Below are 17,213 nucleotides of genomic sequence, written 5' to 3'. Positions count from 1 at the left end.
TCTAAATGTACTCGCGCTAAAATAAATCTAGGAGTTTATATTATTATTTATTACGACGCGAGCAACGCTCCTTAATATATGCAACCTCATACACAAAATGTGTGCACAGCGAACAATTAGATGCGTCCTTTGTTTTTATTGGCTAATCAGGCACGTGACCCAGTACACTTTTATATGGGCTTTTGTGGCTGCAACAACGACAGCCACTGCTGCAGTAAATGCAGTAATATTTCGTACGTGGTATGTGGTGGTTTATTTCTGCGAGCGGCACGTGTGAATATTTTCGTTTAGGCGTCTACGGATATTATAGTTATTAAAATGAATAGCGTTTCGTTTTTACAAAAAACTTTATTTGGTTCACTGCCTTATGAGGATAAATTAAAAATAAAAGAATTAGGTGGGTCAACACCACAATTAAATATTGAAGTTAGTGGAACAAGCCGAAGTAAAAGTTATAAAAGACAATTTAACAATAATGTATACACAAAAGTAGTGTGGGTGTGCGGGTGTGATTTAAAATATTCACTGTTTTGTTTTCCGTGCTTACTTTTCGGTGGGGATAAAGGATGGACAATATACAGTGTGAAATATTTAAGTCATTAAGTCTTTAGGTAAAATAAACATAAGAAGTCAGTGAGATTCTGCATATTGGGTAATATACGGAAACACAATGAATAGGTAACGAAAAATCGTTATGTATTATCTAAAATCATAGATTGCATACAATTTTGCGGAGCTTTCGAATTAGCACTTCGCGGACACGACGAGACAGAAAATTCGGACAACCCTGATATGTTTCGTGGACTCGTAAATTTTAGTGCAGATCTTGACGAGATATTAAAAGAATATCTAGCGACATAGGTATGACCGGGATTTTCTGTGATTGTACCGGGAATTAGCTGTATGGTCCCGGATTTCAGATTTGCATATATAACTCCCGGAATATAATATTATGTACATATATATAANCTCAGAAAATGTATACTGTTGCATTTTTAAATTATTTGATATTTTTATTTACTATAAAACGGCACTGCGAATACTCAAATGACACAAATTTGAAACTAAAAATACTTGACATTTCTGTTAACTGTCAGACTAGTTGTTTTCCCCATGGCACACTGCAATTAATTTATTTTGCTATGTAATGAAAGTTAAATTTGGAGCACGTTGGGAATGATTGAAATCGATTTTACTGGAAAACGGCACATTCTAGTGAAATTTAACAAGAGGACCTTTTTTATGTTAAATACTTCAAATTTTAATATTTTCGAGTCAGGAACTAGAAAAAAATAACTACAAAAAATATATGATTAAATTTGTCCCAGCGTCCTACATTTTCTCACGCCCCTGTAGCAAATTTTGATATGTATTTTATGAGACTTATTAAGCACGTCAAGGTTAATATCTCACCAAAATTTCGTGACTTAATGTCGAGCCGTTTGGATGTTACGCATTAAAAACTGTTTCCGAGGTTACCCCTTTAGGAGAGCGTAGCTCCCTTAGGAGCCGCCACTGACAAAAATTGTACTAAAGTTTTCGTCATATTTTGACTTGTTTTACAAGCTTAGAAATTTTGAATACTTATTTCAGTTACACCTTGTATATAAAAGATAAAGAAAAAATCATAACACGGCGAGGAAAATTAAAATTCGTTGAATAGTTGGTAAATTTCACAAATGATTTTTTTGTTTCACAATATTCAATAATTTAATAAAATATATTTAGTTTATTCCAATTTATTTATACCGTCAGTAGGTAATTCGTGAATAGATATCTCAAAAAGGTATCAATTTCAAAAATCGTTCTTGTGAAAATCTGTATTTTTGTATAAATGGATTGTTCCTTGAAATTCAGAAGTACCAGGAAAACGCGTGACCTTGAAAATTTTGAAATATTTCACCTGCGGCGCCATTTAGAAACTCTCCTGGCACTTAATTTCCCGGAATTCAATTCAACAAATGTAACAACCCTAAGTAGAACACATTCAATCAATGTTCACGCACCACTACTGATGCCGATGATTTTAAAATAATCTAATACTAAATTGTATGTATTAAGTTAATATCAATAGTTCACTTTGATCAGTTTTATTTAATTACACCCCTTCAACCACTTCACTGAGGTTTGGGGATTTTTAGTTGATACTGCCAATGCCTTGGTTGCATATGCTTGACGGTCATGTAGGTAACTAAATTCGTCAGAGAATATACACAGCAGACAGGTCCAGAAACCTATTGGACATACTTGAGCACAACAACATTATAGTGGCAATTTGCAGATGATATAGCAAAAAGCACTATCTGGATAAATAACAGAAACTCAGATCGTTTGTGAAGTGAAATTTCACTGAATTTTTTTACAATGTACTAGGTATAAAAGTTACTGTATTACTTACTACACCGGTAAAGTCCATGCATTTCATTTTTATATCCATAAAAATTTGTTAAAAAATAACACAGAGCAACAAAATTTGACGAAACGTCACACCAAAAAACCAGATCTCACTTGCTCAAAGGTTTTTGGTGCGCAGAATCCAAATCCAGCGTCAGAATTGCTCCTATACGTCACGTTTCCGAGATATCCTTAACCTAAAAGTGAAAAACACGTTTTGAGCGAAATTTTTTTTTTTTTCTAAAAACGAATCATGCCCGCTAAAACTACCACTCTTACCCTTCAAAACGCTTTTTCAGATTTGAAAAACCTTTTTTATTCGCGGAGATATCATTGAATGAAATTAGGTACTTTAGCGTTTTCATAACAGTGGTACTAAAATCGAAAAAAGTTTTTCAGAAAGCGGTTATTTACAAATTTTTTGGGTCGCTCAATCCGAATCTAACCTCCAAATTATACTATCACTTTAGGATCCTGTGATTTCATAACCTAAAACTGCAAAATCAACCTGTCTGGGTTGTAGCACTCGCAGGTTATTGTGCACTTGGGTCAACCTGTCTGGGGGTTAACCTGTCTGGGATGTAACACTCGCAGGTTATTGTGTACTTGGGTTAATCTGTCTGGGGTTTAGCGCTTGCAGGTTATTGTGCAATTGGGTTAACATGTCTGGGGGTTACCTGTCTGGGGTGTAACACTCGCAGGTTATTGTGTACTTGGGTTAATCTGTCTGGGGTTTAGCGTTTGCAGGTTATTATGTACTTAGGTTAACCTGTCGTGGGCAGGTAGTGGTTATTGTGGTAGCGATTATTGTGCCCTCAGGTTATGAGTGTAGTGTTAGCAGGTTAGATTTTAGATTAAGAAATCTCAGAATCCTAAAGAGATAGAATAATTTGGAGGTCAGATTCGGATTGAGCGACCCAAAAAATAGTAAATATCCGCTTTCTGAAGAACTTTTTTCGATTTTAGTATCACTGTTATGAAAACTCTAAAATACCTAACTTCATTCAATGATATCTCCGCGAATAAAAAAGATTTTTCAGATCTGAAAAAAGCGTATTGAAGGGTAAGAGTGGTAGTTTTTGGAGGGCATAATTCGTTTTTAGAGAAAAAAAAATGTTTCGCTGTGATATAAGCGCAAATATAGCAAAAGAAACGTGTTTTTTGCAATTTTAGGTTAGGATATCTCGGAAACGTGACGTATAGGAGCAATTCTGACGCCAGATTCGGATTCTACCCACCCAAAACCTTCGGGCAAGTGAGGTCTGGTTTTTGGGTGTAAAAATTGTTGCCCTGTGTAATTGTCACATCTCAATATTCAATTTTTCATTACGTGAATTTTATTTATGAGTTTTACAAGACACTAATTAAAAGAAATACCAATTAATAGTCCAATTAACTAAGCCTNTGTCTGGGATGTAACACTCGCAGGTTATTGTGTACTTGGGTTAATCTGTCTGGGGTTTAGCGCTTGCAGGTTATTGTGCAATTGGGTTAACATGTCTGGGGGTTACCTGTCTGGGGTGTAACACTCGCAGGTTATTGTGTACTTGGGTTAATCTGTCTGGGGTTTAGCGTTTGCAGGTTATTATGTACTTAGGTTAACCTGTCGTGGGCAGGTAGTGGTTATTGTGGTAGCGATTATTGTGCCCTCAGGTTATGAGTGTAGTGTTAGCAGGTTAGATTTTAGGTTAAGAAATCTCAGAATCCTAAAGAGATAGAATAATTTGGAGGTCAGATTCGGATTGGGCGATCCAAAAAACATGTAAATATATTACTTCCGCATTCTGAAGAACTTTTTTCAATATTAGTACCACTGTTATAAAAATGCTAATGTACCTAACTTCATTCAATGATATCTCCGCGAATAAAAAAGATTTTTCAGATCTGAAAAAAGCGTATTGAAGGGTAAGAGTGGTAGTTTTTGGAGGGCATGATTCGTTTTTAGAAAAAAAAATGTTTCGCTGTGATATAAGCGCAAATATAGCAAAAGAAACGTGTTTTTTGCAATTTAGGATATCTCGGAAACGTGACGTATAGGAGCAATTCTGACGCCAGATTCGGATTCTACCCACCAAAAACCTTCGGGCAAGTGAGGCCTGGTTTTTGGGTGTGAAAATTGTTGCCCTGTGTAATTGTCACATCTCAATATTCAATTTTTCATTACGTGAATTTTATTTATGAGTTTTACAAGACACTGATTAAAAGAAATACCAATTAAATTTCGTTGGTATTTGTCTTACATCTGGTATTACTATTCTCATGTTTACCAGCCAGAATTACCGGCATAACCATAAAATAAACGAAAATGAAAAGATTTATAGATTTTATGAGGGGTATCCCCATCAGTACAAAGTGCCGTTTTTATATAAAGGATGAAATGAATTTTAATCAGGACTAAGCGTTTTGGCGCCGGCTTCTACACATTTTACAGCCAATCTGCTCCCCAATAAGTGATATATTTTTAATGAGAAGGCAGTTTAGATGGTATGGGTAAATATTTTTATTACGAACATTAAAACTGTTTTCTTCACATACCTAATGATATTTATTTCATTGCTGTTAGATTATTTTAATTTTATATAACTAACATTGTTCGCCAAGTAATAAAAGTGTAAGAGTAACGGCAACAGCGCAATAGAGTAGGAATGAGGATAGGTAGCGGGAAATTTAAATAAACTTTTCAATACACAAAATAGTCATTAGAAATGGATTATATTCAACTTGTGTTAATTTGTGTAATTCAATTTGGAATAATAAAATAAAATGGGATAGTTCCAAATGAAGTATGTTTTTTGAAATATTCTTTTATTCATAAAGTATGATAAATTTTCAATATAAGAAGTAAAAAATACAGCACCATATAAACAATGAAATATTTACTCTTTGCATCACATCGCATACAACAATCTTATGCAGTTTGATAAATTATGATATTTTTAATATCATTTTTCATTTTAAAATTAACATTTCAATAATTTCATTATACCTTTGGCTGCAATAGCATCGTATACCTAATACTACATATATCAAATTGTATAGTATCTCAATCTACTTACTTTCTAGTCACAAAGAATATTTTTCTTTGCATTGACAGCAATGATTTTATTGGTACGGTAAGTGAAGAGCGTCCCCCTTCACCCATTATTTTCGGCATATTTTACCTCACAGTCCAACCCATCAGCCTTCTGAAAACTTATCTTCCCATTTCATTACTTGCACATTTTTCTTGGTATAGGCACCGATAATCTCGCGGTACAAGCAGATATGAGATAAGAATTTGAAACGAAACCGATGACAAATCGTTATCAGTCGAATATTTTACTATTATACACGTACATTGAAAATGAATAGTACTTAAAAAAACGATTTGTACACATATTAACTTTAAATATGTAACTACAAAGAAATAATACAGTTTAATTTGAAGTGTGGTGAAATGATATTTAGAAAAAAATGGGCAGTAACACTCTATATGTGTGTATCATTGAATATTATTCTCATTTTCTCCGAAGGTAAATAATAGGTTAATTTAAGGTAAACTGGATTGAGATAAAAATTAGTAAATATTGCATATAAGAAATATTTTTCATTAAATTATTAAATTTGGTTGCTGTCTATTGATCAAGTTGGGATTTTTTAAATAAATTGCAAACATTAATGTTTACTTTCTAAATAAAAACACAACATAGATATAACATATGACATAAGAGAAATATCTTAACTTCTCTTTCATTTCAGATAATTATCCAACTGATGTAGGTGAAAATTTAGAATACAACTTTCAAGAAACATCACAAGGATATTGTGCAAATGAAAATTTTATTTCTTTAATTCACTCAATAAAGAAATGTGGCGTGGAATCATTTAAAAATTCATATACAGAATCAAATGAGTTATCTATAAAACCAACACCAACATGTGTAACAGAATGCATCGCTGCAGAAGATTACATTGAATCAACAACTTTCCAAGTTTATGTCACAACTCCAACAGTAACAATTACACAAAACCCCAAAACTAAATTTACTGATACAAGAAGACTTACTATAATACAACCTATTATCAAGACAACACCTCCAGATCCAATAACGTCAACTCAAATATGTGCCAATAGTACTCCGACCCTTATCAGTACAGTTGTACCAACAATAGCAGCATCACCCGTAACTGAACATACTGGGATAATAGAATCGAAACATACATCAGATTGCACTGTTACAACTATAGATATAACAAAAACAATACCATTATATTTTATCACAACTACGGCAATTGATGGCAGTTTTGAACAACGTAACACATTTGTAGTGGTAGATTCAGTAACACCATCTTCGCCAAGTAATATATCCGCAACAGCTGTTGTGTAACGAAGATATTAAACTGGTAACAAACATACCGCTTCTTTTTTTATTCGTAAATTTAGATCATACAAACAGAAATGTACACTCAATACTCTTTCTAATTTACCAGCATCACAATTTATGTTACACCACAAAAGCTCTTGATGCCATGCAACAAAAATTCTAAATAACACAGGACCATAAAAAACAAAGTTGTATGAGGCATAATGTTATTCTTTCATATTTTCGACCATTAAATTTGAATCTTTACCAATACACATCTTGGCTGTACAGTTTTCTGGTTGCAGTACTTGTAGACGAAGAATAGAATAGTTGTTTTTCATGTAGAGTTTTTCAAACTGAATTGTGGTTATGTAGGATTGAAAATGTCTTCACTATCTTGCAACGTGGTTGGTCGAACTCGTCCACCACCTCTACGGTTTTCTTGCAGATTTTTATATAACAAATTACTTGAACAAAGCAATCAAATCTTAGTTACAAAACAAGAAAACTTGAAGAAATAGTAGTAACTCGAAAGAAGTGACACCAAATTTATGGAAAAGATATGTGTGCCAAACGTCGATTCAATTGACCGTGAACTTGTTGCTCCAATTATTTGTTAATTTCGTTTGTTGTTTGCAACTGATTGTTTAATTGCTAAACGATAATTTTAGAAGTTAATATCGTAGATATAGGTTCTAATTGATCCAAATAAACGTACCGAAAAAGAAAATTTTCGAAAAGTTGAAATTAAGTTGCCCTTTACAACTAACAAAGTGGAATACGCAAAACAGCATTAAAAAACAAATTGTCCCAGGGCTAGGCAAAAGTCGCTCGGGAATTCGCTCTTTTTGCTTTAAATAGAGCTTATTCTTATGGTAATTTTTTTTAAAAAGACCTACGCCTCTTTGTTCTCAGGACAACTTTTTTATAATGTTACAACTAACAAAGTAGGATGTTATAAACAAGTTTTAGGCAAAAGCCGCTCGGGAATTCTCTCTTTTTATTTTAAATAGAGCTTATTTTTATGGTAGGTAATTTAAAAAAGGAGATAAATGTTGAAGAAGAAGAAGACTTGAAACGTTCAAGTCAAAACTACCGCGCGCGATCGGGAGCGACATTCATGCGCGTGCGCGGGCTCGGTGCTTTTTTTCCAGCGTGCAGGATATTCATTATCGTTAATTTTTACTGCTGCTAGCGCGTTTATTACATGAACTATCAATGTAAAACTTTCTGAAAATAAAAGTTAACCCTTTCTTTAATTATCTCTAAAATGCCGGGCAGATATGTCCAATAGTTAATTAACATTTAACGTTTTGAAAAAAAAGCAATTCTTGAGAACAAAAAGGCGTAGGCGATTTCGCTCTATTTTTAAATTACCGTAAAAGTAAGTTCTATTTAATGCAAAAAGAGCGAATTCCCGAGCTGCTTTTTCACGCGTTGATTTTAGGATTTATCGTCTTTTCCATAAATTTCAACATCCATCGTTGTTTGCAATAGTAATGCGCAATTTTCGAAAACTGATATTTTCGCGTTCAACCTTCATTTTGCAGTTAACAAAGTGGTGAAATATAACTTTAGATGCCTTAAATTGTAGGTAATTTAATTGTCTAACATAAAATGACTAATTACATAGCCTTCCCCGTCATAAAGTGCTATAAAATGTCTGCTAATAATTTGTTCACGTTCAAACTCTAATACGACTAGAGTACAGCGTCTGGAATGTATAATGCATAGATCCAAACTGCTTCTGCAGGAGTTTGACGACATTCCTCGTAAACTTGTAACAAAAGTAACCCATTAGAACACAATAACAGCTAGTTGGCACTGATTCATTGCCGGCTTAACACTTTGAAATTAATATCTCACTTGCGAAACCACTCTGTATATTCATATCGCGTTATAACGTGAGTATAATAAGACACCGCCTTCATTGTGCTGACATTCAAATTATTCTACCCCTCTGTGACCTATAGTCCTAGATCGAGGACAATATAATGCAGGGTCACTTTAATAAAATAGAAAACACTCACCTAGACCTCTGTCCTTGCTTAATACGAGCACTTAAGCACAGTGAAAGGTCCCATTCATCTATTCTATTCTAGTTTTCACAGATGTCCCCTATGACGTCACGTCACACCAAGATTCCCACACATAGAAATAGTGTTTTTGTCCGAATCGACACGTGTAATGCACGGAATGCTTTTGTATGGTAATAACTACGTGCTTTAATTCGAGCTAGCCCAGAAGGGTCGGACCCTTTTATATTTATAATTGCGACTATCCCGACCGCTGATGTATTGCTGCTATTAGCAAAGCTCTCGTTTATACTCCAATTTAGATTGACTTTCTGCTGTTTTGACGACAAGGCTAACGAATCGATCGACGTGCAGGGTTCAGTGCGGAGTTGAATTTGATGGTTACTCCTTCCGAAGAAAATTACGCGAATTTGGAATAAAGTTCTTGGAAAATGTCTATTGTTGCGCTTAAGGGAAAGTGCTGGGGAGTAGTTTTTCGCTCGCTGTAAACGTAGAACAAAAGCGATAACGACACGTTTATTTCATCCGAAGTACTCGGGAAGTGATGAAAATTACCTTCAGTTTTGTTCAAAGTTCAAAAGGATGGAACTTCATTTACTGATTGTCGATTTCGATGGGTGCTGAAATACGAATTACGCTTTCCATTTCTTATTAGTTTGTGATGTAGAATACGTTATTATATTATTCACACCTTGTATAAGGTTCAAGATAATTATATAATTTAACTTTAGCATTAAGCTTAACACCTCCGCAATAGAGAAGCCGATGCAGATAATTCCTACGAAATTGTAAACAATATTTGATATAGTCCAATTAAATAAGCCTTTAAATTGAAATTTTGGTCAACTTGCCTGAATTTTTGATATGAATTAGTTTGAGGAATGTTATAACAATAAGTGACAGACAGTAAGGGGTTTTTCAAGATAACTCAAAACTGGTAAAGGCTAGAAAAAAGTTTCGTATAAAAGTTGTAAAGCATACAATTCTATATAAAAATCATCTTGACTTTTTCTTATACTATTAAATTTAATAGAGTTAGAGAGGCTAGAAGTTAAGGGAAGATTTCAGAAATTTAAAAAATCATAAGCTGAAAAATGAATGAATTTTGTAATTTTTTTTTCGATCTACTCTAAAAAATGTAACCTTTCTTTTCAGAGAAATAGATATATTTTTTAATTTTTAATAATAAAGTTATAACAATTTCAAGTTTGTTGTTCACCCCTCTAACAGAGATTTTAACGAAAACTTCGAAACAGGTCAATTTAATTTTGTCAATTTGTTTACATACTCGTAAATCATATTTTTAATTCTTTTTGAGTAAATATGATTTTTTTATGAATAAAAAATATAGTTTTTCTGAAATAAAAAATAAGGGTAGCAACCTCCAAACACGGAATCACTTGTGAAATATTTATTTTTTATCATAAGTAATTTCCATTTTGTTTCATTTCAAAATATTGATTAGAACCCCAGAAATTTTGAAAAAACTGTTTTGGGGGGGCGAACTTTGAGGGTGTATTTCACCCCATAAATATGTTTTTCCGCCGATAAAAATATACGTGTCTTTTTACGTTTTTTAGAGTAGATTGAAAAAAAAAATACAAAATTCATTCGTTTTTCTACTTGTTATGATTTTTTTAAATTTTTGAAATTTTCCCTTAACTTCTAGCCTCCCTAACTCTGTTAATTTTAATAGTACAAGAAAAAGTCAAATTGCAATTTTTATGTAGAATTGTATGCTTTACAATTTTTATAAGAAACTTTTTTTCTAGCCCTTGCCCCTTTTGAGTTATCTTGAAAAACTCCTTTGTTTTATCTTTTTTCATCCTTGGCCGGGGGTTGAACAAAAGATTAATGTCACTTATTGTTATAATGTACCTCAAACTAATTCATATCAAAAATTTAGGCAAGTTGACCAAAATTTCGATTTAAAGGCTTATTTAATTGGACTAATATCCACGTATCCCAAATTGTTAAATATTCTTTAACTAAAAATCCTGCTTATTTTACATATGAAATTAAATTGTTTATTAAGCGAAAGGAATGTCTAAGAAACTAGGAATGCTATCCTACACTTTTAATCATCAGTACGTATGTTTAAAAGGAATTTAAAATTATACAGGGTGTCTCACGGTGATGGCCCATTAGAATAATTTCAGAGACTACTTCGATTTGAATTTTGAAAATTTGGGATACCGGGTTTTCGGGCATGCCCTTCTCAACTAATGGCGTCCACATACCACTTCCTGTTATACCGGAAGTCGCCATCAACTTGCTTATTTTAAATGGAACACCCTATATATTATTGCAATTGGATTCTACGTGTTATTTTAGGTGGACTTTTATGAAGTTTCCCTATTCCTAAAATTAACCGTTTTCGATATATTTAATTTTTTTCAAAAAAAACAGTGACGAGCTTCAAACCAGGTGTATTTTATAGTAAGAAAGGTAAAGCAACAATATTTATAGGGGGGGATAGCTAGACCCCTTAACTTCCCATACATACTTTTAAAGAGGCTTAATTGCATACAGGGTGCTAGAAATTTAATGCCGAGTTTAGTTAACTTCAAACCTTCATAAGTCGATTTTTTTAAATGGAACACCCTGTATGTTTTTCTATATTCTGATACACAAATTTATTTCCTTTCGAATGGTATCAGGTTCCCTATACCTATCTCTTTTAGTTTTTAAGTTATCTACTATTTTTTTGTAATCACCTAAAATCATGTAATTTCTTGCGAGGATAGCTGTGGAATTTTTAACATATTATAATTAGAAAATCAATGAACTTTCGTAAGGCCTAAACTTGAGTATAGTTCACTATGTAGCATACCCAGCCATTTATTGATATCGTAATAATGTAGACAGTGTAAAAAAATGTTTAAGGCACTTCATACACCACTACCTAGATAATCGTTTTGTTCGCAGTATAGAGATAATGTTATTCTTTGAATTTGGGATAAATATACTGCTTAACTTGTATAGCAAGATATACATTCGGTTATAAAGTTTTACTCTCACTGAAAGCCCCAACAATTAGACGCTACTGGATATTTAAAATTGCATCTGTAGAAAAAAAATTATGAACTTTTTTTGCGAAAGGATTAGGTCTAGAGTTACGTGTAATAAGTGCTAGATAACGTTAATAGACATTAGACATTGTTTATTGGTGTTAATCATACAAAAGTATTTACACAAGTCAGAATTGAGGAAAAGAAAAGAAAACAAACAGGCAGATTAACAAAATAGGAACAAAAGGAGAACCGCGTACAGAACCACGTAAGAGAGTCGATTTACAATATAAAATAATTAAAATAATAAAACAGTAAAATCTACGTACTAAACATTATAACACATAACAGGGTCAAATAAAGTAAGAGCAGCAGGCTAATAACTAGACACATATACCTAATACAAATGCTGATAATAATTAAAAACAAAATAAACAAAACATCAAATAAAGGACAAACTGTGATCCAAAATAAAACATCAAATAGTAGACAAACTGTGATCTAAAAATTCTTGGGAGCTATAAAATGCATTTCTCAACAGAAACTGTTTTATTCTAAATTTAAAAAATCTGAAATTTAAATTTCTTATATCTACTGGTAATGCGTTAAAAAATTTTATTCCCCAGAAGCCCGACCCATTTTTAGTTTTTTCAAGTCTAAGATACGAACTTTGTAAGACATCTTTATTTCTGGTACCGTACGTATGTACATCGTTTCTGTTAGTATAAACTCCAATATTTGTTTTTACATAAAGCAAACACTGTAAAATGTATATACAAGGAAGTGTTAAGATTCTGAGATCCATAAATTTCTCTCTACAGCAGTCTCTGTATTTAAGACCAGTTATTATTCTACTAGATCTTCTTTGAACAGCAAAAACATCCGCAGCTGAAGCTGAATGACCCCAAATTAAGATAGCATAAGATAACAGGGAATGTACTAGACTGTGGTAGGCTGTAATCAGTGTTGATGACGATACTTGATTTTTTAGACTTCGAAGAACAAAAATGTTCTTGGAAATATTTTTACATAAATTACTTGCGTGATGGCTCCATGACAATTTAGCATCCAGATACACCCCTAAAAACTTTACTGGCTCCGGTTCATATGCGAAAGCGGAATTTAAATTTAATCTATTGGAAAGAAACCAATCCTTTAACATTGATTCAGCCTGGTTGGATTTATCAAGCAAATCATCAATTTCACAACTTCGATTGGTAACACTCGTATCATCGGCAAACTGTATCGTCAACATAGAGTCATCCACTGAAAAGGGCAAATCATTAACATAAATCAAGAAGAGAATCGGACCAAGGATTGACCCCTGAGGTACTCCCATATCAACACCGAGACGAGTAGATGTCATATTTTGATACAACACATACTGCTGCCTATTACTCAGATAAGACTGAATGAGACCAACACTATGCGCCGTAAAACCATAATAATACAATTTTTCGCTAGGATGGTATGTGACACACAGTCAAAGGCTTTCGTAAGATCGAAGAACTGTGAACCTATATATTCTTTTTGCTCAAAACCTGCGTTAATTTCGGTTACTAATTTGTCCATTGCTAGCGTTGTGGATAATTTAGCTCTAAATCCAAACTGGTTTATGCTGAAGAAATTTTTACTCTCAAAGAAATTCACGATTTGGTTTTTTATAACACTCTCAAAAACTTTAGCAAACATAGGCACTACCGAGATAGGTCTAAAGTTGGAGGGATCATTTGTACAACCTTTTTTGTGAATAGGAACGACCTTAGATATTTTTAGGCAATCTGGGAAAATACTTTGAGAAATGCTGATATTAATAAGCGCTGTTAGAGGAATCAATATTGATTGTTTAATGTACTTTAATATTTCAGTGCTCATGTCAAAAGTATCTTTACTTTTTTTAGTTTTTAGATTGTCGATTATAGATCCTATTATTTCCTCAGAAACCTCAGTAATAATGAGTCTAGTAATAAAAGTTTACAGAAAGTAATAAATCAAAATGGTTCGTTTTTCCAATAAAATAAATATCTTTTTTCTTGGAAGGAAGCTAGACGTAGTGACAACAGCCCTTTGTGTAGTACAGACCCTTCATAAATATATTCAAGCCACGTGACCGTTGATTTTAGGCAACCAACATTGCAGGGCTGGTACTGCCCACTAAAAATCCCTAAATCTTGGCGTCACCAATATTAATGGTTCGTTTACAATGAACAATGACAAACCGTTATGTCTACGCACGAGATAATGCGATCGCTCTTTGGTTGAATAAAATTACACCTATAACCAGCCTGTGAAGCAGAATATTGTATTTTAATGTAATCTTCATTCCAAAACAAAATCACGTAGCTTGTAATCATTTATGAAGGCCTGTATACGCCTGAAATTTTATGCACGTGCACATTATTAAGTATTTACTTTAAAACATTTGATTAAAATCATTTACTGACTTTTATGCATACCGACCGCAATGCTTATTAACATTAAAGCGACTTATTTCAAATAAATACCGACTATGCCGGATTACGAAGGACCGTAACTCAAAATAAAATGTTTTCAGCTGTAGCACGCACGAAGCCAGAGTCACACATAACTTTATTTAATCTGCTCCAATTCGGGATAGCCCTGAAAAATGTCCCCGCCCTCCTGAAATCCCCCGCAATTACACGCTCTCTTATCCGAATGAGGTGAAGTATTCTAATTGCCCTAATAAGAATGCAAAGCTTAAGATATTATGAAAAGTTTAGCTGCGGTTTGTTTTTTAATAGGATTACGGCCTGTATTTCACGTCCCGCTAATTGGAGGTTATTATTTTCATAATTCTTGTTCTTTTGTTATAATTGGTATACTTCGGGAAGAGATAAAATTTTATTGCCGAATAATGGCGCCCTCTCGGATAATAAACGAAACCAATTTTAATGGAGTCTTAAAAATTTTAAGCGTAGAAAGGGGATGTTTTTAAGCTTTCGTTAATTGCTCCATTTGAGTGTGCTCTAAGTTTCCCGAAAAGAACGCAGCGATCAACGCAACTCTACAGAATAGAGTTAGTTGTAAAAGGAAATCCAAAGTTCTGGAGAAAACGTGGAACACCTTAATTTTATTTACTTCCAATTTTGATTTTCAAAAGAAGATATTAAAAAAATATACATCTATAATTCGGGTTTAATTAGAGGCTTGTTAAATACACGTCAAATAAAAAATAATAAAGAAAGTTAACCATAAATGTAAACCGACCCTGTGCATCTTGTGCACGTGCGTTGTGTGTAGCAGTATTACTTAGCCGTTGTATAAAATGTTTTCTGGTCGAGAACTATTAGATATGGTGTTTAATATACGGAGAATGTCAGTACAATTTAAATAAGACTTGTCGTTTGTATGCAGTCCGTTACCTTAACAGATGACAGCCTAACAGTAGAACAGTGCAAAAGGCAGTTCAAAGGGTACGGGTACTGGGAATGACCACCTAACATATGAAGGCCGCAACATGTTTTCGACAACGAGGCCGACAAAACATCATAAACATCGTTGAGGAAGATCTGAGGCGCAGTACTCGCTACATTGGCCGAGAAGTGGATGTATCGAACAGTACCGTGTGGCGTGTACTACGGGAACAATTATTACACGCTTATCATGTACAAAAAAATGTAAAATACAAAAGTTGCATGATTTTTTATGTTAAAATACCCATACGCATTTTGGACCGTATCAATGTCCGATATGTCAAATTATTGTAATGAATTGGAAAGGTACACAAAGAATCACGAATGAAAAATTACCTGACCGAACTTTGAATCGTATATATAATCGTATATATATATATAATAAAAATTAACTATTATTATAGCAACAACAAAATAGTATAAAATTGTTAATATAAAGATTTTGAATATAAAACTAGTAACAATTAAGGATATCACATAGTATAAAATTAATAATTTTAATTTAATTTACAAGTACAAAATAAATTTTTCAAAAATAATCATGACATCGACACTTGTTAACACTCAGTACATTGAGAAAACAGAATTTAAACCTAGATATCAAATAAAAGCTCAAAATCTATAGACGAATCTGGTATACATATCCTTTGAAGACGAGTAACTGCATAGAAGATATCTCAATTGAACGTAAGTCATAGTATGAAATTTTTATCAATTGTCAAATTAAATTATAATTTCCACAAATGTCAAAACTAAAGTTAGCTTTACAAGTACCTGGAAATGACCTATAAAAAAACATAAAATAAGGAATATTTTAATAATTAGTTATAGAATTGTACGTTAAAATAAAAGGACATTTATAAAAAATGTATTAGTTGTAAGAAGTGTAGTAGAAAAGTGTTTTAAAAAAGGACATCCAAGGACTGAAAATTCTGTGAAGGGACCTTAAGCAAGAATAGGGCCAGAATAATCCAGAAAGGATAAAAAAACAAAAGTTTATTGATTGGTTACGGTTTGGGTTTTTGGAGAATGCAGAGTAGAGGGGCAGCTCCAATATATTTAAATTTGAACAAGAAAGAAATAGTCAAGTAAGAAAATTAAACTTACCAGAAAAGTTAAAAGTTTGTTTGTTCTCAAAACCACAAGAAAGAAATTTGCTATCAAAGTGAAAATTTCCGTTACCAGTTGTAAGCAGTCCATAGAGGTTTCCAGTGGCCCCATAAATGATATGCAGGGCATCTACTTAGTTTCCAACAAGGAAAAGAGTTAGCAAATACCAGGTACCTAAAATAAAAATAAAGTGCACTATAAACAAAACAGATAGCTATAAGCTATAAATAATACTTTTCTATCGCATCAAACCTAAGAAAAAGGATGCAGAATAAACTATAACTTACCTGAATAAAAATAAATACAAGCCAAACATTCATATTTCTAAAAACTTCACAAATTCCACGAGCTCGAACCAATTTATCAATAGAGACAGCCATGTTTAATTGGAGTTGAATTTTCTGTCAGTATATAAGAAATTATACCCCTGTAAGATAGGCAAAATGCAATACAAAGAGACGTATTCAAAATTGAATAGTTTAAATTAATTGCTAATAAAGTAAAATTCTTCTTGAATTAAAAATAATCCTTGTATTGTATTTAATTGTATTAGATTAGAAAAGACAACGAAATTAATAAAATATTCTTTATTATTGTTAAAGAAGATATTCACAATTTGAGTTACAAGTTGCAAGTTTTTAAGTCAACCCTCAAAAATTTTGGAATAAAGATTGTATTAAAGTTTAATCTCTATTTTTTTTTTGGTGTGTTGCATTGTACTTGTTTGTGTATCAAAATTAATAGAACCGACTCCTGAGATCACTAACAATAAAACAAGCATCTAACATCAGCTGGCAAGGGAAAAGGTAAAGTACATGGTGAGACAAAGAAAGGTTTGTATTTAACAATCAGCAGCTAACCAACAAAATATATTTACATAAACAA

The 17,213-nt window shown here is 32.8% G+C and overlaps 1 protein-coding gene across 1 annotated transcript; it reads left to right on the top strand.

The window, feature by feature from the left end:
- The first annotated feature begins 5,716 nt into the window (after positions 1 to 5,716).
- Positions 5,717 to 6,789, top strand: LOC108909075. The gene is made up of 2 exons (XM_018713309.1): positions 5,717 to 5,906; positions 6,133 to 6,789. Exons 1-2 carry the CDS (start codon positions 5,831 to 5,833, stop codon positions 6,759 to 6,761), a joined length of 705 nt encoding a protein of 234 aa, XP_018568825.1. The 5' UTR covers positions 5,717 to 5,830; the 3' UTR covers positions 6,762 to 6,789.
- The last annotated feature ends 10,424 nt before the right edge of the window (positions 6,790 to 17,213 follow it).

The sequence above is a fragment of the Anoplophora glabripennis genome, unplaced genomic scaffold (genome assembly GCF_000390285.2).
Source record: "Anoplophora glabripennis isolate ALB-LARVAE unplaced genomic scaffold, Agla_2.0 scaffold413, whole genome shotgun sequence".
Taxonomy (NCBI): domain Eukaryota; kingdom Metazoa; phylum Arthropoda; class Insecta; order Coleoptera; family Cerambycidae; genus Anoplophora; species Anoplophora glabripennis.
Note: the sequence above shows the minus strand (reverse complement) of the source record. Positions and strands in the feature narration are given on the sequence as shown.